This window comes from Hippoglossus hippoglossus, chromosome 4, assembly GCF_009819705.1.
Source record: "Hippoglossus hippoglossus isolate fHipHip1 chromosome 4, fHipHip1.pri, whole genome shotgun sequence".
In the NCBI taxonomy this organism is placed as follows: Eukaryota; Metazoa; Chordata; class Actinopteri; order Pleuronectiformes; family Pleuronectidae; genus Hippoglossus; species Hippoglossus hippoglossus.
Window position 1 is genome coordinate 8,481,147 of NC_047154.1, and position 27,569 is coordinate 8,508,715.

The following is a 27,569-nucleotide window of genomic DNA, read 5'->3' on the forward strand; positions in this document are numbered from 1 at the left end:
GTTAACACTATAATACAGTGATATTATCCTATTTTAAAACTGTCACAATATCATTCAACATAGTTTATGAAAGTGATACATTTTATTTGGTGGCATCTGAGGTAATGTTGATTTAAATCCGAGGAGGATCACAGGTCATCCTGTGTTATTGCACCATTCGGTTATTCAACTTTACTTCCTGTCCTGTTGTAAATAAAGACATCCCCTGCATGGGAACACACACTGTTGAAACTCAAACACAAATAGGTTCTGAGACAGAACTGTATCACAAATGATCAGACATAAGACACATTACTGAGTTTTAACTCAATACAATTCTTAAGTACCACTGTGGGTCTCTTAGAGGGTATATTATATTTGTGTATAATTACACTGTAACTGTATACAACATTACATATAGTGCCCTTTCAACGAGTTTGATGCCAGCTGCTAAAAATAGAATATCATGAACAATTATCCAGACGTAAACAAAAGGATAGTAAAGTAAAAGAATACACTTTCAATAAATCACTGACAGGACATAAAGGATAGATAGACTACCAAATGATTATTCTCTAATGCTGATAAAAGCTGATGATTTTTTTTGGAGGTTTTAAACATTTTTGAGATTGAGATTTTTCATTAAAAGTTAAATTTAAGAAGCAGAGTGGGGAGATGTACAACAAAAAAGATGTATATTATGACTAGATACCCCCTTTAAAACCGCCAGACACTATAGGCCCAGTGTAAAGTACTGTACAGACAGCAGGTGACACATTCAACAGGTCAAAACCACAGGTTTAAACATTCCAACTTCTCAGTCACTAGTGTGTAATGTTTATAATGAAACACTAGAGGACGACACAGACTAAGTCACAGGACAAATTCAACGGCCTGGTGCTCCCTGTAAATCTACATCAAACTATTGCAGCTCGTTTTGAATCATCAGTAGTGATGAGACACAAAGAACTAACGTGAGTCAAATAGTTATATATTGTCTGTTTTAGTAGCTTCAATATTATATTTCTTTCTTTCTTTTCTTTCTTTTCTTTCTTTTCTTTATTTTCTTATAAACTCCAATGCAAAACTTGCGGCCATTTCAACTTATTTTTCTATTTTTCTATCCCAAAAAATAAATGTAACGACAGTAGGCTAATTTAATATCCGGTCATAACAATACCATAATTAATCTGTTATAAATGTTTATGTTCTGGAAGTATGATATTTATATAAAATAAAGTAATTTAAAATGTTTAATTAAAAGGCTAATTCTGATTGTCACTATATCTGCTCCAATCTGCTCCAGTTTCTCAAACATGGGGCAATGTGACATCATCCGGAAAACGGTGTCCTTCCTGACCATATAAGGAGAGGGAACACTCGGACTATCTACGTCACGATGGAGGGGGCGTGTATTACGGGAAGTGAATCGACTCAGTAATCTCTGCATAATAAGAAGTTCTGAAGAGGATAAAACAACGTGCAGATCACAACTTCAGACCTATTTCATGGTCAAATCTAATAATAATATAACAAACTTAATATACAGTAAAAAGAGGGAGTCAAATAAGATAAAATGAAGACAATATACAATATAAAGACACATAGAGAGAATGAAATAAGATAAAATCAAGACAATATACATGGTATGGTTTTGTTGTATTTCTCTCTGCGTGTGGCATATTTGACACAAAAGTGTCAAGTGGGAGATATTCAGTGTAAAAAGTGCACACGTTTAGGATTTAATTACTAGATAATTTGATATCTCACAAATTTTGTGACACATAGGCTGAGCAGAATGGGGTTACCCCGTGGAGTGCATCACTTCTGCACCCACACATGTTCAGTCATGCTCACATATTCTCTCTCTCTCTCTCTCTCTCTCTCTCTCTCTCTCTCTCTCTCTCTCTCTCTCTCTCTCTCTCTCTCTCTCTCTCTCACACACACACACACACAGGTCACCATGACGACCAGCTTCTAACAGTGTAAAACCAGGCCAAAGCTCCTCTAAGTCCACTTTATATGTTAAAAAAGATTTTCATATCTCCACATGGGATTTTAGAGGCAGCCTGCGGTGACCGTACTACAAGTTTGTCACATAATCTCACAAATTGCAGGTTTAGTGGGACATATCTTCAGTGAATGGCTTTTGTCTGAGTTGCTAGGATCAGGTGTTTCACTTAGCAATAAGGTATCAAACACATACTCACACACACACACACACAGCAGCCGGAACCACAGGTTACTGGATTCTTACTTTACATTCTTAGGTTATTTATAATGTTAAACATACTCAAGGGTTTTGATGCTCAAGCAGCATCAAACCATATCAACCCGTATGCTGTGGATGTGATCCGGGCAAAGAGAAAGGATCTGGTTTATGGGATCTCACATACTGAGGATCTACTGGATCTACTCGTCACAGAGGGGGTCATGACAGCGGCTAAGAGATCCATCGTTCTGACCATCAGGACTCGGAAAGAACAGAACTCCAGGGTCCTGGAAATCCTGGAGGCCAGAGGTGAGAGGGCATGTAGGAAGTTTTTTCATCCCTGTCTCATGCTGGCAGAGCCCGACCTTTATCAGGGAATCAGGGCCTACGTGGGGAGCGTGAGCGAACATATTAGAGACACAAGGAGACAGCTGATTGGATATTTGCTGGAAAAGGAAAAGGAGGGAATGGCAGGGAAAGTCACTATGACTAAGAAGAAGAAGACTCGTGGTTTACTTGCCTCGGAGAAATCTAAAAGATTTAGCCCTGAGATAGAAGACAGCAGTCCTGTGCCACTTGAAAAACTAGGGGATAAAGCAGCACCAGATAAACCAGAAAACCTTGTTCACATGATCGCTACAGACGGCGACCTGGTACTCCTGGAAGAGCTGTTAAAGGACACTGATATTAACTCTGTTAATTCTTCCAATGAGACTCTATTACATGTAGCTGCTAAACACGGGCACCTTTCCATCACTGAGCTCTTGATCCGTAAAGGAGCCAGATTGGACCTGCAGGATAATCATGGTCACACAGCTCTTCACATCGCAGCCAGCAGGGGTCACAACGAGATAGTCAGGGCCCTGGTAAAGGCCGGGGCCCCCATCTACTCTTTGGATCTCCACGATAAAACCCCCCTTCACTTGGCAGCAGAGAATGAGCATGTGGATGTTGTGACGGTGCTGGTGAAGGAGGAGGCCAGACAGACTGAGAGCCACACGCAGGACATGTTTCTCCACATGGCAGCCATTCAAGACAACTGGAGGCTGGCTGAGCTGCTGCTGCAGCGTGGGGCCGCTGTCGAGGCCAGAAACAACCACGGAAAAACACCTCTGTTTTATGCAGTTGCCAGGAGCAATGAGGAAACTGTGACTGTGCTTCTGAATGCAGGAGCTGAAGTTGACGACAATGTTATAAATGAAGCCATTGAACACAATCAGGAATCAGTTATACACCTGCTGCTCTGTGAGTTTTCTCCCCCAAAGAATTTAACACAGGAATCTTGAATTATTGCAACATCAGCATGAATTCCTTTCTGAGTTGTAGATTATGAAGTGCAAACATATAAGTTCACAAAATGTTTTGTCGACAGCTAATGCCAGAGGAGCTCTGAGTGAAGAAGTGCTGGGCTTGGCTCTCTTCTCCGCTGTTAGACAGAACCAGCATGGAACAGTGACTGCTCTGATTGACAGCGGAGCAGATGTAAACATGTGTGACACACAGGGATACACTCCTCTCCTGCTGGCTGCTGAGCTGGGACATCCTGAAGTCTTCAGGTAACTGTCTCCAACAACGATGCACATGGCATGACTCCTGTACTCATTCAACTGCAGGAATATAAGAGAGCCGATTCTATTAGGGAGTACAAAATCTTAGCCAATGATTATTATGATGTCATTATGAAAACCTAATGACAAAGAAATGTAATTGAGAAACTCAAACTTTATTATAAAAAGAAATCACAAATACAACCAAATATATAGAGTTTGAATTTAAACAGATACAGATATGTGTGAAAGACTCATATGAGCTAACCAATAAAACAGTCAGGCTCTCATCCAAATTTCAATTTTCAAAAGACAAAATAAGGACCGCAAAACAGAAAATTCAAAAAACAAAGAATGGAAATGGGAAAGTATAAGTTTGAAAATGATCAATCTGGTGATGTGGAGTTGGTTCCTGCTGTATCTCTGAACTGACTCCCGGAGATTGAGCTGCATTGTGTGAGCTAAAATTTTGATATTTATGATTCTGCTTAGTTTTGATCCTTCTTTACTTTTTTAATGACATTTGTGACCACTTCACATTGTTACTTTTGTTACTGATTATCTACTGTATGTTCATGTATCTCCCTTTCACTTTGTAGAGTATGGTTTGACAGTACACATAAGCTGCTTGCTCGGTTGCTAATTAAACCATTTTCTTTGAGACAGTTCTCCATGGATATGTCACCCTGCCTTGTATGTTATGGTTCATTGATTATAAATAGTATCTTACATTTTTTTATTTCAGAGTGCTACTAGCAAAACAGGCCAAAATAGATGCTGCTTTATGCGACTGCTCCTCAGCCTTGCACCTGGCTGTTCACAGTGGCAGTGTGCCCATAGTTCAGACATTGCTGGAAAAGGGATTGGACCCCAACATTACTGGACCCCAAGACCAACACCCTCTACACCTGGCAGCTCTGTCTGATCGATCAGACTTGGTGGGTCTGTTGATCAAAGCTGGATCACAGGTAAAAGGTCCACTAGAGCGCATACCTCCGCCATGAAACCACAATTACATTCACTAGACCCAGAGTTTTATTTGGATCTGCACCAAAGTTCCCCTTAACATGTGTGATTTTGATTTCATCAAGATCCATGAATTATTCTCTGAGAAATAAAAGAAAATGTCTAAAAACGTCCTATCTCATAATGTCAAAGAGCTGCATTTGCATGTTTTGTGTGACTTTTTTGATAATCAGTCCAGTAGTTTTGGAGTAATCCTGCTAACAGACAAAGAATCAGACTTACCCTCTTTTGCAGAGATTGGTGTCTGTTTTGCATATATTTACAATATGTTTTGGGGGCCTGTGTGTTATTTCTTCAGGTAAATGCAGTAAACCAGGACGGACTGACTGCTCTTCATTTAGCCGGTCAGCAGGGCCATGCAGACACAGTGATCCAGCTTCTTCAGAATAAGGCAGATCCAGCAGTGAGAGATAAGCTGGGCAGGACCGCACTGCACTGGGCAGCCTCTTCCCCTGCAGAGTGCAGGGTGGTGGACTTGATGTTGTCGGCCACAGCCAACACAAGCACCACTGACAACAAGAAGGAAACTGCCCTCCACCTGGCTGCTATGGAGCGGAGGTTAAATGCTGTTGTTTCACTGTTGCACCACAAGGCAAATGGAGGTGCTAAAGACATGGATGGCTCCACGCCTCTGCACTACGCAGCGGCTGGTGGTCATACCGGTGTGGTTTCAGCTCTTCTACAGTCACTGAGCAACAAGGGGATAGAGGAGAGGAATGCATGGAGGAGAACACCGCTTCACGTGGCAGCCGAGAAAGGCCACGACAGTGTGGCAGTGCTGCTGCTGGAGGCCGGAGCAAAGATCAACGCTACAGATCACAGCAAAGACACTCCTCTGCACTGTGCTGTCCGAGGTGGACACCAGGAGGTGGTGAAGAGGCTCGTAAACTGGGGCCAAGCCGCACACAGCAGGGGATGGAAGAAGGTGAATCTACAGGCTCAAAATAAAGTGAGGAGGACGCCGCTGCATGTGGCAGAGAGTGGAGACACACCAGAACATGAGAGCATTGCAACTTTACTCAAGAGAAAGATGTTTCTCATCAAGTAGAGGGAGAAAATAAATAAGAAAGAGACTGACGGGAACAGAGAGATTATTTTAAGCGATATTGATATAAGCTTTGATAGATGGAATCACACATCAAAGCTTGATCATAACTTGTGTAAGGTGCTAAAGTCATGCTCCTGCATACAATCACTGCACTGCCAAAATACAGTGTCTTTGTGCTGTTAACATGTCTGTGGCCTGGGTTGAATATCTACACTTGTTCAATGTAGCCTACTTTATGGTTGTGAGGTTTAATGCAACAATAATGTCCGTGATTGTAAGTGAGAGTAAGCTTTTGTTGTAGGCCTTTAACACTTACTCTCTAACAGCTGTTTTATAACATTTGCAATGTTTAAATTGTTTCATTGTTTTGTGGTCTGCTTGAAAATGTTAAAGATTCATTGTAGATTTCACATATCCTTTTTCAAAATATATGCAAAGGTGCAAGTTGTGCAGGATGACTGTGGTTGATGAAGTTAATGGCTGGTGATGAAGACTAGCTTTTCCTCCTGTATCAAAATACCAAGTGACTATCACCACAACCACCGGAGACCCAAGCGCGTCACTGTGGAATGTTTTTTACATCAGTTTGTCACAATCAGCATTCTTGCACGTTTACATTGTTTTTCTTCCTCCCACATCCACCACCCTCACCACCTCACATTTCCATTCTATGAATCAAAGCAGAATGTGTTTTGTGGTTCTAGCACATTTCTGATTGGAGGAATAGACCCTATGGCAACCGTTCCCATCTTACCATAGGTAATCAATATGACTCATATTTTCTGTTTAGATTTTAAAGCACCTGGCTCCATAACTTTGTATACTAATGAGGGAAATCTTATTTTCAGAAACTTATATTCAATTTAAGCGAATAATGTAGGATTGAAAGCAGATATGTAGTATATGTATATGAAATAAATATGTTCTAGTTGATGAGGTAATTGGTTTGAAAATAATAATTAAATAAAGTAAATGATCTGATTTGATTTTGTGAAATGTTCATATAAATGATGTGAAACTGATCTTTTTTTATTATGTCAGTATTCTTTATGACAAATGACATGCAGGCTACTGTCATGAAATCATGGCATGACATAAGACAATAACAGTTCAAAGTTGAGTATTTAAATATAATATTTAGATTATTTGTTCATTTTACATCTTTGGTTATCTGCTAAAATATGAAGAAAAAAATACTGGAGGAACAGAAACGCTTACATCCAAAACATTCTGGAATCAAGGGCTTAATTTTACCTTTAATTTCACTTCTTTCTTTTTCAGAAGAATTCATTTTAAAAACACTTCGTCTATGGAGTCCCCCCCTGGTGATATCGGAGGGAAAATATTATTACGTGGCCACAAGTTAATAAGGCGTGGGAACAAGACACCTACATTTAATCTCAGTTGAAGTGTTGAACACTATACAAGCATCTTCTGAGAGGAAATACCCTACCCTGTTGTTTTAAAAGGCTTAAAAATAAAAGTGGGTTAGGGTTAAAAGTGTAAAAAAATGCCGTAAACCATTACTACAAAAACATTCACAAACAAAGACAATGGAAGAGAATAGAAAATAAAAAATATAAAAATACTTGATATTTACATCGAGAGCGGGTCCTCTCTATGGAGGCTGCCATGTCTTTAACAGTCGTCCAGCTGGAAAAACTAAAAACCTTTTGAGTTTTTGTGACAACTAAAAGCTCCACAGGTTCTCTTTCATGTTGGGAAGGGGAGGGTGAGTTGAGGTGAGGTGAGGGAGATTAAGCTGCAACATGCAACTTCACCACTAGAGGTTACTAAATTCTACACACTGAACCTTTAAAATTTTTCAAAATTTCCACAGGAAAGTCTTCTAAAACTTGACATGCAGACAGAGGGGGTCACCATGAACAAAATAAAATTCTTTGTCAGCTCTTAAGGATGTATTTGAACTAATATTTATTAAGAGCATGTTATAAATACCATTATGAAAATGTTGTTGACTGTCCCTCTAATCCCCCTTTACCGTAATACCAATTTCCAAGCTGCATGACCACTGTATAAAATTTGAATTGACAGAACAACTGATCTTGAACTCTATAAGTATATAAATATAAAATAAATTAAGTTCTCTCTCTTTTTTTTGACATTTATTTTTACAATACACACTCCAGCTCAGAAGGTGGTGGCAATGCCACAACAACTTGTTAGCAATGCAAGATTAGCAGCAGAAGAAGAGGACATGTGTCACGTGACATTGTTTATGGTGAGTGGGGACGATGGCGAGAAACGAGGAGAAGCAACAAGGGAAACTGAACAGACTGTGGCTGCAGAAGGAGAGAGAGGGTGAGCGGCAGGAAAGTGACACTTACTGAGCATCTGACTGATGAACACACTTCCTGCTCCGCGGACAGCTAGCTTTAGCTGTTAGCCGCACCAATGCTAACTCTCTGTGTCCCCCATGTGCAGAGGGACGACTCCGAGATGCTCACGAGCGCAGACCGAAGCTGGTGAGAGAAGTTATTCACACTAAACTGTTGATCTCTTGTTCATCTCAGTTCACTGTCACCTGCAGCAGCTTGTCTCAGCCAAACCTTCTCCTCCACAGTCCACTCTCAATTCAGCCTCGTCTGTGACCAAGTGGATCCCCAGCATCAAGAATGAAATAGAGTATTACCTGCAAGTAAGGGGACCTTCCGCAGGGGGCAGGGTATCTAGTTGACATGCATGTGGATGATGATGATGACTGAACTCTGCTGCTCTCCCCTGTCTCCGGCCTCTCAGCAGTCCCAGCTGTCTCACTACCCAGAGAGGAAGATAGCTGAGTTCCAGCTGCGCATCGAGGCTCTGGAGAAAGAGTACAAAAGATTCATCGCCAAACTGCGAGCGCTCGACCCTTCGTGTAAACACAAGCCATGGACTCCTCGAGGGTACTGCAAGAGGAGAGCAGAGACACAGGCCTCTCAGGGAACAGGTCGGTGTGTTACAGGTCGTGACTCACCGCTCATATACTGCAAATATACTGTTGAGGTATAATTATGATGCAGTCAACTGAGTACTCAATCAGTCTGTCTCATTCCTTTCGAGTAGGCCATATTCACAAATCACAGTTGTCTCATAGAGGTTAACAAGGTGTGACATCCTCTGGCCCTAATCCTCATCGAGAGTGATGAAAAATAACCCCCCTGAAGAACAGACAGAAGTGCAATTAATTCTGCAAGTAGCAAAGCACATCAACACAATAACAATATTTATAACATTGATTAGAAAAGACAGCATCTAAATGGAGAGGTGTATCAAGATTCAAGGTATTTGTACATAAGGAAATGTCTGACAGAGATAAAGGGAGGAGTTATGACAGTCCTAATGATAGAGGTGTCAGGTAGAATGGTGGAGTATGTGAGGAGGTATATCAAAGCAATTTAGTTGTAATCATAATCCACGATCAGCTGCCACCACCATCCACGATCATGATCCACATCTATTCATGTCATGGATCCAGTGTTTATAAATCCAGTGTTTTAACTTGTCAAAGTGTAATATCAGAATTAAAGTTTCTTTACACTCCGCCTGAAGTCAGAGCAGAACAATTTGTAATCAATCTCTGTCCACACAAGCGTTTTGGTCCCCGTCCATTCTAACCCACCTGAAAATGCATATTACGTGACCAGTCACATACCCTGAGCTCATGCCGGTGTCAACAGGAAGGCAAGCGTGTGGCGGTTCACACAGATTGCTCGTCAGCTACACATGAAAGCAGGTGTATCATTGTAAAATGCAGAATTTAACCGCACAACAGCTGTGAGCAAAGACAAAAGATAAGTAATTGATGACATGCGTTGTGTCATACACTGGTAGCCGAGGCGAATGCTGGTTGTTTTCTTCAGGAAGAGGATCATATGATAGCAGCGTAATGAATCAGTGAAGGCTATGTCCTGACTGAAAAGACCCAGTCAGGAAGCGGCTGTGAGGCCACCAGAGTTTTCAAACTAAAATGGGGCCAGCACCATTTCCAAACTTCTCCATTTTAAGACGGTAACAACAAATTAAAATTTGACCATTTGTTAATTTCTCACTTATAGATACTAGAATATGCAACGAGTTGTATTTACCCCTTTGACTCCATGTGATATCTGCAGGGCAACCAGAGCCTGTCTTATATTTCTAAATAGGCAAATAAAAACATATTTAACATCAATATTTATATCATTTGTGTGCAGCACATGTTTTGAATGTGTCTCCTGGGCTCTGATAAGTATAAAAATCCCTCTCTGCCAAATAACTATCACTTTCTATTACTATTACCTGACTAATCAGCTTTGAACATTTCCGACAGATCATCATTCATTTTGGTTGAACAAGTCCTTTAATACACCTGTGGCTAACAGTCCTTTCATTTCTCTTTCATTTCTGTGTCGTCACTCTGGTTTACAGTTAAAAACCCTCGGCGCAGTGATTCACATGACGACAGCAGTCAGTGGAGTGGAGCTGAACCTGACTTGGCTAGCAGCCGGACAGGATGTCACCAAACCTCAGCCACCGAGAGGGAGGGACCTCTCAGATATTCAGAGGCCAGACGTCAAACCCCTGTCCCCACCAACCCGAGGTCAGAAACCTCAGAGACAGTCTGCGCAGACCAGGACCAGCCGCTCTCCTTTGACCGCACACGGCTGGCAGTGGCCACCGCTGCGTTCAGAGGGCCGTCGGTTCAGCTCAGCTCGTCTCGAACACAGAGTCTAGCCAGGGTACTGCAGTCAGGCCTGCCAAACCTCAGTAATTCCCTGTCAGGTCAAACATTTTCATCACAGAACAGAGACACAGAGAGAGATGTCGGGACAACGGAGGGTTTGGTTTTCGGACTGAAAGGTGCCGTCCAACAACATAAGTCAGAGTGTGAAGCAGCAGAGAGGAAACCTGAGAAATCATCGAACTCGTGCACAACAGAGGAGAGCACAGGTCACGTCCTGGGATTAGACTGTTACTCTTCCTCTGATGGGGAGTGGGACACGTGATATTGTAGATCATCAGACATACGTAGTAGTTTACATTTTTATACATTTTGTGTACTTTCAAGGGCTGGCAGGTCATGTGAACAACAAGATTGATGTGATAAAACAATTAAATATAATAATAATAAAGAATTAAAAAACAAAATTTCCTGGACTTTTTAAAAAACAAATCCTACATTTTCTTCTTAAATAGGCTATATTTTCTCAAGTATGTAAGGTGCCATGCTGTGTGATTTAGTAGAATTTAACAAAGTCTTTTAAACATGAAGATGATGAATCTGAATAATTCGATGTGAGAATATATAGTTAAATAGAAAAAAAAAATCAATGAATCAACATAAGATAGGTTTCAGTTTAGAATTAAAGCCGCACTAACAGGACCTGCTGCTTAAGAGAAAAAGATTCCTTTGTGTCATCGCGACCACACCTCCAGCAGACAGGATGGGCAATGTGTGAGAAAAGCACAGTAACTAATAGAGATACTTGCTGATTCAGTGTAAGTCTGGTTGTATTAACTGGAGCAGCATCTCTGAACACAATCTGGTTAGACCCCAAACGCCTTCCCTCCCACCTAACCCGCCCTGGGCTGCTGCTGCTGCTGCTGCTGCTGACAGGACCAGTCACGCTTTCTGCATGACACTTCGGGGAAACAGGTCGCTTCTAGAAAGCAGACCCTGTGCAGTTCATGGTTACGTTTGCCGCAAATTAACCTTTAAGTAAAAGCTTGCTATGCACAATGCAAGGTGGGTTTCCCTCTGTCGGCGGAGATGCCTGGAAAAATGAAACTGAACAGTGCTTTCTATGCAGTTACCAAAATACACACAAAAAACAAACTTTGACACAACCTACAATATTGGCTAAGCTTTACAGTTGATGTAAATCAAAGTGAGCTAAAGACAGCACTGCTGACAGCCTCCCTCCACTTAAAGGATGTTTCTTGTATTAAGCTCCTATCTTTGAGGTCAAAAAGATGCATCTTTATCTCTATCTCATCTTTCAGAAACCACTAAAAGCAAATTAGAGAGACCAAACTGATTTGGAAATCGTTTTCTTGTCAAGCAACACATGAAAACTGATTTCATAACGGAAAGTGCTGCAACCGCAATGAAGAAGCAGCGTAATTACTTCATATTCCTAGGAAACGACCCCAAAGTGTCAGAAAGACACTTAGAGGGGAGAAGTGTGTGTGTGTGTGTGTGTGTGTTGGTGTTCAGCTTTCCTGTAAGCTCATCTCTGAGAGGTATTGTTTGAGGTTAATTGTTACGTCACGCTACCTACACTCGCTACCGTTTTTTCACAGGCACGAAAGCCTGTGTAGATATTGGTGCTTTTCATGTGGCAGCAGCATCTTCCCACCAAGAATACGCTGTGTGCTACTGAAACTGCTGCATCACTGTTTACCAAACATTCTGTGCCTCATAAAGACGAATATCCAATGAAATAATACATTTAGATTATAATGCATTTTGGCTTTGATTGGAAAAACCAGAAGAGTGTGAACATTTTGAAAAGGGCATTATTTGGTCCACAAGACCTGTTGCATATAAAGTGGTGGTTAGATGACTGTGTGTGATGCTGCTCAATCTTTCCTTTTGTGGAATGTTTCTGAATTCTCTCTGATGAATGCGGTGGTGGTGTGTGAAGTCAGGGTCAGGTGAAACCTGTAGCTTCCTGTCCCCTCAGCCTGAACGACAAAAGCACATAAAGGAGCCAAAGCTGAGATAAAGCCTAATAAAGGTTGTGGTAATTAATAAATACCATCCAACAAAGCAGCCCAGAGAAAAATCAGTGGAGGCATATGTTAGTTTAGAGTTTATAAAAAGTGATGTGCACTTGTCTTCACTGTGGTGGGAGGGCTCTGCGGGTGGTTAATGACTCAAGCTTGGTGTTTTAAAGCAGAGGTGCTCAGACAAACGCCTCCTTCATTCAGAGGCGATTGATGCACACACAGTTTGTCACTCGGTACGTCCTGCACCATGAGCTGCGACCACAGGTATCCATTCCCACAGGTGTTCCTTGTGGATGGAGGTGGAAGTCCGGGTAATCCTGCCCAGCCTCCGAGTCTTGTGCCCTGCTGGACGTCGCCTCCTGCCCAGGAGAGGGCGAGGAGCCATGGGAAGAGTGGGGGCTTCACTCGCGTCAGCCCCTGTCTGACTATGATCGTCCTGCTGCTGTTCCTGCTGGTGTTTGCAGCCCTGGGCTTTGAGGCCTATCAGATTTATAACATGAAGACAGAGATGAGACAGATGAGACAGGTAAGAAGGTAGTGAGGAGGGTGGTTTGACATTTTCATTTTATTTAATATTTGTTTACTGAATTAGGAACAGTAGTGTGAAGGCTTAATAAGGTTGTGACCTTTTGCAAATTAGGTAGAGACGAAATGCTGGAGGATGACATAGTATTTCTTTGTGCATAATATTATTTGTCTAATTTTAATGGGGACATATCTGCAAAAGATTAAAAGATATGACTTCTCTCACTGTTACACGGAGAGAGAGAGAGACAGAGGTGTAAAGTAGGAGCGTGGAAAAAGTGGCTGGAAACTGAAACTCAGAGCTGCAAAGTTAAATAATGAATTCACCATAATTTGAAGAGTCTGCACACCTCAGCTCTGGCCTGACATTTAAACATTGCAAACCAAGGACTTGGCCGTTCCATATGTGGTTGCCAGTCCAGTGAGACAGGATATCCTCCCACGCTGAGAGTTTAACTCAGAGAGGAAGAGAAAAAAACGCCTCTGTGTGATGTGGTCATGAGATTTCTCTGTTTCTCTCATTTCGCTGCAGGGTGAACCTGTGACAGAGTTTAATATGGCTCAAAAGCAAATAGGTGAGTTCAAACACATCTTAACACGTGTAATATTAACATCAAAGTGATACAGTAAAAGAAAAGGTGAAAGTGAAATTAATGTGAGGTTTGTTAAAGGTCTCTATGAACCTGAGCTGCATGACGAAGACAAAGACGACAGAACTGCAGCACATGTGACAGGTAATATTTCTATTCAAATTTAATCCTTACTCAGATTTTTGAAAAATCCACATTTTGTTACATCTCGCTCGTCTCTCCTCTTCCAGGGCAGATCCAGAAAGAGATATTCCATAAGACTTTGCGATGGGAACTGAAGGGGGGTCGGCCCTTCTTATCTGGAGGAGTGACCTACCAGATTGAGGATGGCAGCCTGCGGGTCAATGAGAGCGGATTCTATCACGTCTACTCACGGGTGGAGTTGATCTTTAAGGGCTGCTCATCCGCTTCCTCGTTCTTTCACTCCGTGTTTGTGAGGAGAGCGAGACCCTTGCCACCCCTCACCCTGATGGAGGCCCACAGAGACGGCTTCTGCCCTCAGCAGCTGGAGCACCCCTGGACCTCTGACAGTTTCCTGGCCTCTGCCGTGAAGCTGCAGAAATACGACAGAGTGTTTGTGAACGTATCGCACCCCAAATATCTCAGCCATGATCATTATGCCAACTTCTTTGGTCTCTACAAGATATGAAGAGTTTGTGCTGATGGGCTTAGTTTTTTAGTCAATGACAGAATGTAAACAGTGGAAAACAAATATTGCGCCTTTTGTAAATGTTGACACTAAGATGCTGATTTATTTGTAGCATTTGTAAAATATTTATTTTGATCTGACAATCATTAAAAAAGTATTTTAAGAATATTGTTTTGTAATAAATAAAGAGATAATTTAAGTTAACGTCTGACAAGGAAGTGAAGTCTTTCTGATTGAAAACTAAAGGGTGACATGTTGGTGCAGTTCGTTAATACTGGGTGATGGCAAAATACAAAAAAAATACAAAAACACTTGAGGGAACTTCTTCCCTCAGGTGGATCCAGTTGGACGGGCAACTGGTGCTCCAGGCAAGAGGCCTCCCAGGCCCCAATCAACCAGCGGGGGTCGCAGGCAAATAACCTTTGTGATTCATTTAACCATGTAACGACCCACCCATCAGCCATCAGCTGCCCACCCACACACCTGCACAACTCCTGAAGAAGAACAGAACAGAAATAAATAGAAAGATATGTATGAAGAATACAATGATAAAATGAGAGAGAATAGATGCATTGAAGTGAATAAAATCTAAGAAATAAAATGTAGTGCATTTAAAGGAAAATAATCTAAAAATGACAAATATATATATATATATATATATGTCAAAGTAAATAAAGAAAATTCAAAAAGTTTCAGGAAAGCTGAAACTTTTCAGGAAAGCTGTTCCAAAGGCCTAGTGATAAAAGGATGCCTCACCGTGGCCTTCAGTTCTGACTTAAGGAATAATAAAAAGGCCAAAGGTGTAATGAACACCCACATGAGGTTTGGTCATGACCACTGGAAAGTTTTAAGATAAAAACACCAACTCAGGCTTTGTTTTTAAAAATAAACTTGATTTCCATATATTCCACTGAGCTGTGAAACAGAGGTGGGGTTTTATTTTCAAATCTGCTTACAAAGCAGCTAAAATGTGGCTCATACACAGTTTACAAGTTACATAAAGTCTAAGATTAAGACCACAGATCACTGTGCACTGCGCTTGCATTTCTGCGTAGCCTCTTTTTTCATATTTAACACCATCGTTGCACAGTTCGTTTTCTGAAAAACCACAGACAAACGTTAGTTGAGTTCGAGGCGATGCATTGGCTGGGCAAAGATGAGGGGATAAAATGGTTGACGTGTGTTTCCTTCCTGTGTGAACATCATGAGGGTCTTGCATGCGTGCAGGTCGATTTCTGTAAAAGAAAAAAAACACAACTTCAAATCATGCCTCGATTTTGAACTCGTTTATACTTGTGTTTGTCTCAACATGAGCTGAGGGATCCTTTAAAACATGATTCAACTTCTATTCTAGTCGGTTGTATGTTAACCACAAATTACTCACAAACTCTTATTGTTACTGATAAGTTACATGACACATTTCTGTGTAATTGTATTGTTTCCAATGAGCTTGTCAGTGCAACAAGTTGATTTATCAAAGATGCCGTGTGTAACTCAGCTGGTGAATCACCTCCATTCATCTTTCTGTGTTGCTGGTGCTCACATTGGTCGTTCAGCACAGGACACATCATTCAGATAACAAATATAAGAAAGCAGCATTGCACAACATATATCAGCTGTTAAATGAAGTGTATCTGTTCTGCTGTGTTTCCAGAGGCTGTGTACTTTATCTCAAGTTCACTCAACAGATCAAGACCTTCAAATATTAACAATCTGATAAAGTAAACTCAGTCTGCACAACCATTTCTCAGCCTGTGATCATGTCTGCAATCCACAGACTTTTTTACTCATCACAGTGCTGACTGTTGAGAGTGGCACCCTGCCCAAAATCTTTCTTTTGAGCGTCAAACATTCTGTCGAATAAAAAGTGAGCTGTCTCTGGGACAAAATATTTCTATTTCCATTCATCTATTCGATCCATATTTGCGTCAAATTACACACAGGTAATAATGCTCAGTTCTGGAAAATATCTCAATGGTGGAAATATGAGGGCGTTGTAGGAGGGTGAACTGCAGCTTTTCACAGTTCAGGGCATTTTGATTTCATTGAACTTTCTATCCCTCCATCTTTACACAGCGTTGCATTTGCTGGGCTTTGTAGAATAGATCCAAACATGAACAAATTATTTATGATGCCCATTGCACAGACTGACATTTTTGACATGCTCTCTGATGTGTTGCCTTCTAAGATTATATAGATACACATTTGATGAACTAGTGCAGAGTCTGTTCTAAACCTGCCTGTTCTCCTTTTCCTGTGTTAATCCTCTGTACTCCAGAATTATTCTTTGTCATTAGTCCTCCTCAAACAGCTCTACAATATACTGTCACTTTTGTGCTGGATGTTGTGTGCAGAGCTTCTTATAAACAGTCTGTGGAGCAGAGTGAAGTTAGAGAACTTTGTGTTCATCCTACCTGGTTTATCCGCAATGAAGATTTTAAAGCCCAATGTTTTTCATAACATGAAACTAAATTTGCTTTGATAAAGTCTACATGTGTGGTTCATATACAAGTTTGAATGTTTTACTGAACTGGTATTATGTTTTCAAACATTGCATGTCTGCTATTTGTGAGGTCTTTTAAGCAACCGATACAATCTTCACACCCATGTACACAACTTTTCAAAATAAAAAGCTCTGTAATTCAGTTCGATATATGGCATTGCAGCAACTTTGTAAACAACTTGCTAAAGAGGAAGCGATTCTGGGACTGTTGATGAAGATAAGATAAACGGTTTGTGAGATATCTGTTCCACAGACAGACCTACAGACAGACAGACAGACAGACAGACGTTTGCGGCATTGGTGGGTAGAGAAGTTCACTCCTGATGATATTTGAAGACCAGAGCAAATGCAGCAGAGCAGAGGAGCAAATGTTCGCTGCAAACATTTTCAAACTACAAAGTGCGAGAGGTAGACGCGTGGTAATGAGAGGCTTTCTACAGAACCAAACAGAGGGTGTGAACACCTACTGGTAGCATTGTGACAGTGGTGGGAACCCCACAACGTAATTGTCATGACGGAGAGATGGCAGAGAAACGACCAAAGACGAGGTCAGGAGAACAGAATATGAAAAAGAAGTTCTGCGATCATGTTAACATTGGTGAGGCTTTCCAACAACACTGTCCCGTCAGTTTTGGATGCTGTGTTTGTGTGCATGTTGTCTGTTAAGACAGAGCATGTGCAACACACCACAGTTAATCCAAGCTACTGAATTCCAGTTGTGTCATAGTCTGTGCATTTGACCTTTTATTTACATTTAATCTTGTATGCTTTCAACTATAGATTTCATTCCATGCTCTGACATCTGATTGGTATCACCCATACATCAGTTTGTGAAAGGCCCTGACTGGACGGCAAGGTGCCAACACTATCAGTCACATGATATACTCCTGCTTTCTATGAGATTCTGCAACTGGTATTCACCATTAAAATCCAATGATGTCACAGTGAAAGAGGACAGCAGCGCCTTCATACTGTGAGTCTGCACCAGTGCTGACTATCATACTGTTCTAGAATCATGAGATTTGCTTAAAGCAGGTACATTTCGAACTGAAGCTCCCATATAGGATCAAAAAGATTGAGTTCTTCTGAAGATTATAAGGGGTCACCAAACTTTAAGTGTGGAGTTTGCATGTCCTCCCCGTGTTTGCGAGGGGTCTCGCTGGTTACTCCAGCTTCCAGCCACAGTTCAGAGACATGCAGAGACATCCAACTTTCCCATCAAGAGTGAATGTGAGTGTGAGTTGTTGTGAGTTTCTGAATGTTGGCCCTGTGATGCGCTGGCGACGTGTCCAGGATGTACCCTGCCTCTCATCCAATGTCACCTGGGATTTGCTCAAGCTCCGCCCACAACCTTCAAAAGTATTAGCGGGATAGATAATTGATGGATGGATGGATGTTACCATAGATATTCAATGATTAGAAGTCTTACATTTCAAGTTCTTGCAGTTGATCTTTACACCAGCAGAGGGCAATCAAATATTATCTATGCTAATGGTACTCCTACACCAATGAAGGATGTAGTAGTGGGTATATATTTTCAACGTGACACAGGTATTCTTCTAAAAATAATAATTAATATAATTTTTTTACTGAAGTTTATTATCGATATGTATAAACAGGCCCATTTGTACCACTTGATACATGTGAGTGAGAAATTATAGTTAGTCGAGGTAAATATAAATGTCAAGTACATCTGGTGGCCACTTGATGGTGCTAATGACACTAAGTTGTAAGTTTAAAAGTCATGTCCCAGTCATGGTTATTCTTAAGATTAAGAGGTGGAAAGAATAATATGGTTTAAAATGTTTATTGTTGAGCATAAGCTGTTGGTCAATGTTCAGATGTTACCCAGTCAGCAGCTGCTTCTGACTTGAGCAACAACCACACAAGTGTCCAATTTTCTATTTGATTTTTAAAGACAAAATGTTTCTCACCCTTTAAGACATTTTACAGGAGACATCAATGAACCAAACACAGAAGTGTACAATGTGTGTTGTCCTTTTTTCTATTTGTGTATTTGTATACTGGTGTCTGTATTTATACTGTGTACGTCTCACAGTCTTTTTTTATGCCTCCTGAGAGCCAGTGGCCAGAGTTATTATGTTTTCAGGTTGTCCATCCGTCCGTCCGGTCAGGGGTCAAAGGTCAATGTCACAGTGACCTCACAAAGCACATTTTTTGCCTTGTGAAGGTGATATATCTGGAATGCCATGAAGGGAACCTTTCACATTTTCCACAAACATTCACTTGGACTCAAGGATTAATGCAGTGTTAGCCTCCGGAATATGATGATGATAAAGTATTGTTGGGATGATATGGGACTAAATCAGAAATGGATGTGTGGGATTTATGCAGGAATGGAACTTTACATTACTTTTGTTTTGTCTTTTTGTTTTAATTTTTTAATCTTTGCTTATTAAGCAATGTAAGTTGTCTTTGGTCTGGTCATAAACCAGAAACACGGCACTAAATCTGGCAGAAGATGAAAAGGCCATCAGTGTGAATGAAAATAGCTTAAAGCCAAAACATATAAAGTAATGGACAGACATGCAACAATGCAGAAAGCCAGGCATGTTTCTCAATTATTGTATTTAATGTAGTATATTAGGAGGCTATATATATTCTTTTTTTAATTAATTGGTTGGTTCATATTTGTTCTCATCTGAGTCACTGAACGTCCACTGTTTAATCTAACTAGTGCAGAGTCTGTTCTAAACCTGCCTGTTCTCTGGTCCTGTGTTGATGCTCCGGAGCTACTTCACAATTATACCTTGTCATTAGTGAGTCCTCCTCAAACACGTTTACAATATCCTCACTTGTCACTTGTTATTGTTTTTGTGCTGGACATTGTGTGCAGAGCTTTCTATAAACAGTCCATGGTGCAAAGTGAAGTTAGAAAATGTTTTGCTTTCATCCTACCTGGTTTATTTGCAATGAAGATTTTAAAGTCAAATGTTTTTCATAAAATGAAACTGAATTTGCTTTAGAACTGTTCACTTGTCTGGCTTTTACATGAGTTTGAATTATTTACTTAACAGCTCTGTCATTCAGCTAAATAGGAAGGAAGTGAAGTGAAGTCATGCTGGAGATCAGCACCTGCAACAGCTCTGAGTGTTTGTGTCAGTCCGATATGCAGAAATAAAAAGAATGAGATCATCAAGATGATCTAGTTACGATTTCAACCCACGGTTTGACCCTCAACTCAGTCCACAGACTGACTGTTAAGCCCTGTCCCCACTGACTACAGAGCGCTGGACACATCTTTTCAACTTTTATTAATATTGAATGTATCATGTGTCCAAATCGCACACCAAATTTGACACTGCACTTCCGGGGGCCATTAAGACCACACATTGTTTGTGAGATATGCGTTCCACATACAGACAGAGAGACGTTTGTGAAATTAGAAGGTAAGGTGTTGTGGTGGCAATTTCTGTGAATCAAGCACAGAGTCAAACACTTGTCTCTCTGTAAGTTTAATCCAACATCTGCAGATGGACTCACAGTACACATCATCTGAATGACATGTACAAATGAACAAAGAACAGACATGAGAGTTGTGTTCTTATAACCCATAGCCCCCTCCCATTGGGTATGCAAATGTGTTTCTTACCCTCCTGATGTCTTATCAGGGTGGGAGCTATCCTGCCTTCATGTCTCTGTGGAAGACCCTAAACCTAAAGTTTCCCTTTTAGATAAACAATCTGGTCAATCTTCCACATACACGTCTGCTCATACAACATCACATCCACAAATACAGAATTTCCAATACAGTGTCATTTATAAATCCTGCCAACCTCTCATTCATTTATTATCAAGACACCGATCTGAAACCGAGACCAACATCTTCCCAGAGAAAACGGCCCTGAATGGCATCCAACGGTTGCAGGGACTGTACCTTTTTCTCTCACATTGTATCCACACCAACACTCAGGGGGTCCACCAGCATTTATCATTTTACTCAGCAGGAGAGTTCCTGGCATCGTACAGTTTATATTAAACCTCTATAAATTGCTCATAAATGCCTACAAATTTGTATGAATCTTAATGTTGAAGTTCACAGATACTGGCAGCGAGCAGCAGCAGCTGCGGGGGGGATTCCCTGCACCATGTTAAAGCTCTGTGAGTACTGGTAAGGGAAGGAGATGATTAACTTTGACAGGGACAAACAACTTTGACAGAAGCCCACTCATGATGCAAGATAAAGCCTTTCAGCCAATGTGGAGGTGGGACCAATAAACCCCTACCAAAGCTGAGCCTGGGGGACTCCCCTGTCCATACAATGGGAAATCTGTCTCTCTTTCACTCTCTGATTCTCTCGTTCTCGTTCCTCCACATGTATGCATGCATGCACACGCAACACTTTATGATTTTCCATAGAGAGGTAAGATATGCTTATCTAGGTCTCACACTCTCTCTTTCACTCTCTCTCTCTTGTCTTCAGTGCCCCTCTGACTCTGTCCTCTCTGATACATGTGCAGGTTCATAATGACTCAGCTAGCAGCAGAAACCTGTTCCACACTGCTCTCCTCTCCCCGCAGCCATCACACTTGCTGTTTTTGGGAACACAGTAGCAAAACCTGTGGGTGTGATGCCCATCCTCTCCCTGCATGAATAAAATGGAAAGTATGAGTTTACCAGAAATGTGGGTTGCAGATCATTAGATTATATAAGCAGGTTTTTTTCAGAAAATAAAAGTCCAGAGTGATATATATATATATATATAGAGATACATATAAAGCAGTTTTTTGTATAGTACAAAATCACAACATACATCATCTCAAGCCACTTCCCAATAACATCTAGAACTCGTACCGCTTTTATACTATAAAACAAAAACATGCCGCACATAATATATTTATATACGTGTAAATGTTCTGCAAAAGATGCTGCTTTTTGATTCAAAACATGAAGAAGAAGTAAAATGTCTGTTTTTGTCAGAGTTGTCTTTGTGACATGAGTGATCACATCAGTTTACCAAATTATTTTGTAACCACCTCGAAGGAGCTGTAACAAGATGTGAACATTGACACCATAAGTTGACTCAGTGAACTAGTTTACAGACGGACGGCGATTTTTATATATCCAGCAGCATTATCATTTAGATGGAGCCGGGTGTCTCTCTATTGTGCCCTGTGACCACAGGAGGTCAGACGGGCTGGAGAGCCATAGAGCATGGTGGGATTCATACTGTAGGTGAGGAGGAGGATTTGAATGCAGGACTTGACTTTGGAGAGGGGATGATGTGCTACCAGGGCTTGGTTCAGATAAGAACCCTGGCAGCAGAGTTCTGCACATACTAGAGCCTGTCCAGATCCATACTGTGTATTCCAGACAGGACTCCATTGTTGTAGTCCACATGGGAGGTGGGTGATGGTCTCAGCACTCTCATAGTGACGTGTTCAGCAAAAGAGATCAGAGCAATGAAAAATGCAAAAATGCAAAAACAAATTTCTCCTGTGGAAAAAGCAGTGACACACACATAGAAGACACAGACAATGGTGTCAAGAGAGTTTGTGGTGATAAGAGCTGACAAAGGTGTCGGGGGTGCTGTAATCATCATCACATGATCTCCGAAGCAGAGTTACTACGTCACTTCCTGCCTTTGTCTGCTGCACCCGGCTGCTCCACCTCTCAGCTGAATAATGCAGAGGATTTGATGGAGTGGTGAACGTGTCTGTCTATATGCGTGGTGAGTGTGTGAAAGGCAAAGTCCGTAGCCAATTCTCCGGATTTAAACCGTACAAAAACTGTATAAAACGGTTATACAGAGACACAGTTCCACAAATCTGCATAAAATTCATAAATAAATTTGCTACAACAATGTCCCCATAGTTTGTTGTCAAGTATTTGACTTGAGACATTTTTAGGAGAGACAGACCTGGGGAGGAGCGATGAGTGAGAAGAGGCAAAGAAAATTGGTCCGAAAATTGTATATATGTTTTATCCTGTCTTATCCTTGCTATTTAAGTAATGATTGAATAAAACGATATGCTAAATGTCTTGCTGCTGTGAGGTAATATTAACATTGCCTGTTCAGTCATCTTTGACTCACTGAGCCATGTATATGTGCGAACTAACAGTGTATGAATTGATTTTTTTTTTAACCTGCCCTCAGCACCAGACAGTTAAACAGGAAGTCAGCTGACCTGTGTGGTGTGCTCTCTGCAGTCACGAAGGGGGTGTTTTTGTGTCACAGTGGAAAGACAGGTCAGTGATAGTGGTAAATATACCCTTTTCCAATGTCACCTCCCCCGGTAGTTTGAAAGAAGTAGAGATGGATGATGGTCTGTAGGCGAGATCTACATATAAACACTCACACACACACAAAGACAGAGACCCAGTGCACTGTTAAAAATCCAACTTTCATTTTTTGGCCTAAAGAAGTATTTTAAGTTTTTATAACTTTGAAATATAAATTATTAACATCTAAGGCCAACACTTAAGTCAGTCCAGCAAAAACTGGCATTTAGTTAGTCCAACAAAAATAAGTGAATTATTGCTACATATATCTTTATGTTGCGAGCTAATACAAATGAGTGAAAGTTCTGAGGTCCAGTAGCCCTCTAACAGAGCAGGTATGTGTTTTCCGAATTGTCTTTACATATGTTTTACAGTATTACAACCACGGGAGTAGCTGTGTTTAAACCCTGACACTTAAGCAAAAACTTTTAAGCTGTAATTTTTAACTGTGGTGGGGAGTAGTTCTCGAAGTACCGCTAACGCAAGCTAACGTCAATGCTTTTCATGTCTTAACATGTCAGGAGAATTGACTGCGCTGCGCCGCGTCAGCTTTGACATCTGCACGTGCGTTTCTCGGTCTTCTTTGTTAGAAGACAGGACGGTTAACCGGCGGGAACAGCGATAAAGAGGAGAGCTGGTCTGACGCCGGATCAGACCTTTCATTTCTCTCTTGACCATCTGCCGGTAAGAGACTTGTCAGTTGTTGAAACTGGCCGCGTGAAATATCCATAATTGTGCGTTTGTGTGTGCGTGTGTGTGGGTGTGATCTGTCGTGTTCTTTTATCCTTAGGTATGAGAAGAGTCAGTCTTATTCTGGTTCAAAAAGTATTTATTCAGAAGCAATGAAAAGGTACAGCATAGCTATGTGCACATAGCTATGGGCACTCAATACACAGCCTCGGCTTTCTAGTAGCACGGGGTAGTCAAGAGTCGCCCCGAACGGACGACAGGTGCAATATTTATAATAGTAGGTAGAAGGCGTGGTCCCAGCATCTTGGAACTGGAATCCACCAATGATGAGGAGCCGCTCCCAGAAACATTGTGTTCCTGCTTTATCGGCTGTATGTTCTGTGTGCGTAAGCATGCGTATTTATCAGACAAGACAACGCCTTTCCTATCTGGCCTTCAGAAGCTGAGGCGGCTGCTTGATTTCTTTCTAAGGCATAGGTCACAGTGTCTTAATGAGCACAGTGCATTCATGTATGTGTGATGTTGAATAAAGCTAATGGAATACTGTAATATATATAAAGGTTTATGTATGAGAACAGGTTTAAGTACAGTGTTATTGTATGCCACGGATTACAGTCCTAACACATAACAAAACATTAATTCTTTCTGTTAAGGTACAAACATGGTGCGCGTAAAATCGATCCTTTTCGGGGCTATAGTGTCTAATTATATTATTAAAATCCTAACAGATCGCGTGCGGGCGTACGTACGTACGTACGTGTGTATGCGTGTGTGATCGCGTGTGTATACGTGTGTGATCGCGTGCGAACGTACGTGTGTGATCGCGTGTGTATACGTGTGTGTGATCGCGTGCGTATACGTGTGTGATCGCGTGCGTGTGTGTGTGGGAGAGAGAGAGAGCGAGAGACTACCGCCTGAAGTAATTTACCTTAACTTTAATATAACTACAGCCCTTTTATGAGTTTTCTGGTGTAATTACAGTATTTCCTTTTATAAATGTACTCCTGTGTACTCAAACAAATACCAGTACTATACACTATAAAGCCGTGCAACTTATGCTCCTGCTAATATTTCACAATAAAACTCTTTTAAAAACAAATTAATGGATTCAGTCAACAGAAACGTGGTAGGTGCTATTATTTTGAAACGGTAGGTTACAGGAAGTGTTGCACACATCTCAGTTCGTACACAAATGGTCTCCTCCTGGTCAGACTACAACCCTCATTGAGAAAATATGTCCAGGCATAATTTTGAGGAATTTTTGTTAATAATTAATTACCGCCCATGTCGAGTGTAGGGTCACCGATATTTATATACACATAAATCGTCGTTTGGTCAGACTACAACCCTCAATTTAAAAAAAGTTGATTAAGCATAATTTTGAGGATTTTTTAAATTAGTAGTAATTAATTACTTAAATTATTATTTAAGATAAAATGGGTGAGAGATTTACAGCTGAAATCCACCTATAAGCCTTGTTTTACCATTGTTATTTTGTCATAATTTGGGATCACTCACAACTTAACTAAAGGACATTATTCAGTGAGTATATTTATATTGCTTTTGAATTTTTTATTAAAAGCTACAACCTGTGTGGTATGTGTTTGTAATGATAATTGTTCGAAATGTTGTGGTAATGCAGAGTTTTTGTCCAATAATAATCACATTTTCTTGGAGGACGACATCTTGACCAAGTGAACACCCCCATCTCAACCACATCACCTAACCCCTCAAGAAACCAAGGGATAAAATATCATTATTGTTGTTTACTTCCTACAAAGAAGAGTGGCTTGTGGCTGTACAAGTTACAATTTAAAATTAACCTCCTCAATTCCTTCTCCAGATGAGCTTTGGTACAACTGAATGCATGAGTGGATGGGTCAGAATACACTATAGTGTGTTGAGTGGTGACTTTAATAAATAATAATTTAAATAATTAATTGTCTCAGAAAAATGTACATTTAGATTCTTCTTCTTCTGTCTGCTTTGCTAATTTCCAACAAATTTTGTCTTTCAGATTGGAATGAATGCAGTGCAAATTCTGCAACTTCATTCACGCCAATGACACACTAAACACTACCGCCTTCATCACAGCCCATGGTGTCAGAGGTTCAGGAGAGGTGGCCTGCTCTGTTTTGCGAAGCAGAGGTAAGCAGCTGAGTAAACAATATATTATGTGTTTCTGATATAGTCTTTACAAAAAAATTATACAGTTGTTAACTTCCATTATTGTATTATTATTTTTTTTTTTTAACAGATAAAGGAAGAGTTTTATCGGATCACCAACAAGAACCTGATAGACAGCTTCAGAGCAGCCATTCATCAACACACCCCGAGGCTCCTAAGACTCTATCGGGCAAGGAGGACAGCTTTTCCGCCAGAAATGGACATCCTACTTAACAGACTGGATGAAGAGGTACATTTTAGAATAATTTCATAATTCTTGACATTATGGACATGCATGTATAACAAGTAATTCGGAGTAAGTGTGATTTTTTTTTTCTTCCTATAATGAAGTTGCACTAATCAGTATTTTTGTATAAACAATGGGTCAAATGTAAGGTGTTGCTTGTAGTGACAAATCCTCAGAACGAACCCACTGTTCACTACCTAAGAAACAGACAAAGATGTGATGTAGTGGTAAAGAAAGTGAAACAGCTAGCTAATATATTTACAGTTTTCAGTGTAACAATTTTTCCCAAATGGCCTGCTTGGCCAGTTTTACCAAATGTACCAAAGGCAGGAAGGAATATTAGAGTCCCAGTACTACTTGCAAATTAAAACTATTTATTCACATTCAACATTCACAAATATTTTTCTTAATGTGAGTAAGTATGTTTATATACAGAGATAAGCACAGTGCAAATGGTCAGTGTAGGAATAGTGATTGACTCCCTATTAACACACTCAGACAAACATTCTCTGTCTTACACATGATTAGATGACGCAGGGAATAAGTCTTATAAAATTAGAGCATATTTACAGTAGTTCTTTACTTTTTATCATTTTTATATTATTTGGCTGGCACTGGGCCATTGGTTATTAATGCCCTGATTTATATAAAGTTTTTGAAGACCAAGCGTACTTAAAATTTGTACATTTTACTTGCATTCAGCAGGTATTTGCTGAATGAGAGAATTAGCAACTTTACTAGGCCATAATATATTAAATGTTTGTTTGTTGAGTTAATGCAGCTTTAACAGAATTTTATTGAACCCTATAACACAACTGAACATGTTATAATGCTTGCTCCTAGCTTTTGTCATGTTAGTTACATAATGGTGTAATGTTTCGCCCAACTATGTTTATTTCAGACATCTGACTTGATGACACACAGACAAACTGCAGCCTTGAAGGGCCTTACCTTGTATCTCCGCGACGGTCCCGAGAAGCTGTTCAGGACTTGTCTTGTGAGTAGCTATTTGTACAAATTATATATATACAAGATTTTTTGAATCCTGTTCTTAAGTTTGACTTCAACGTTTACTATCCATTTCCCTGTACTTTCTGGAGCAATGATTTTCATAGTTTATACTGTATATAGGGGTGTCTTAATTTTTGGTTGTGAGATAAAAATGTCAATATGTCAAGAATATCAATTTATTCTAAGTTAAACATTTGTTTTATTCTTTTAAGTAATGGCTTATTATCATCCAAACTAATTCAATCACAAATTATTTTTCAGTTTGATTTACTAAACATGCGTTTGTCATTTCCTGTCTGTTATTGCAAGGCAACTGACCCAGATGAGGAGCAAACAAAGGGCCTTGTTGCGGGTGTCCTCAATGTGTTGGAGGAGGTTGATGGCACTGTCGTGAACGTCGCTGTTATTATCGAGGAAAA

The 27,569-nt window shown here is 40.5% G+C and overlaps 3 protein-coding genes across 4 annotated transcripts; all 3 read left to right on the top strand.

The window, feature by feature from the left end:
* Positions 1–2,358: 2,358 nt before the first annotated feature.
* caiap (CARD- and ANK-containing Inflammasome Adaptor Protein) lies at positions 2,359–6,482 on the top strand. The gene is made up of 5 exons (XM_034582925.1): positions 2,359–3,436; positions 3,564–3,747; positions 4,484–4,706; positions 5,063–5,689; positions 6,251–6,482. The coding sequence occupies exons 1-5, from the start codon at positions 2,413–2,415 to the stop codon at positions 6,278–6,280; spliced, it is 2,088 nt and encodes a 695-aa protein (XP_034438816.1). The 5' UTR covers positions 2,359–2,412; the 3' UTR covers positions 6,281–6,482.
* Positions 6,483–7,995: 1,513 nt separating this feature from the next.
* si:dkey-86e18.1 (uncharacterized protein LOC557342 homolog) lies at positions 7,996–10,985 on the top strand. Of its 2 annotated transcripts, none has more exons than XM_034582926.1 (5): positions 7,996–8,134; positions 8,258–8,298; positions 8,397–8,471; positions 8,573–8,777; positions 10,223–10,985. In XM_034582926.1, exons 1-5 carry the CDS (start codon positions 8,068–8,070, stop codon positions 10,798–10,800), a joined length of 966 nt encoding a protein of 321 aa, XP_034438817.1. In that variant the 5' UTR covers positions 7,996–8,067; the 3' UTR covers positions 10,801–10,985. The 2 variants fall into 2 exon arrangements, with proteins under 2 accessions (XP_034438817.1, XP_034438818.1); XM_034582927.1 differs by having other exon boundaries at positions 8,573–8,762; positions 10,223–10,983.
* A 1,667-nt stretch (positions 10,986–12,652) lies between these two features.
* faslg (Fas ligand (TNF superfamily, member 6)) lies at positions 12,653–14,604 on the top strand. The gene is made up of 4 exons (XM_034582930.1): positions 12,653–13,052; positions 13,584–13,626; positions 13,723–13,785; positions 13,872–14,604. Exons 1-4 carry the CDS (start codon positions 12,774–12,776, stop codon positions 14,288–14,290), a joined length of 804 nt encoding a protein of 267 aa, XP_034438821.1. The 5' UTR covers positions 12,653–12,773; the 3' UTR covers positions 14,291–14,604.
* The last annotated feature ends 12,965 nt before the right edge of the window (positions 14,605–27,569 follow it).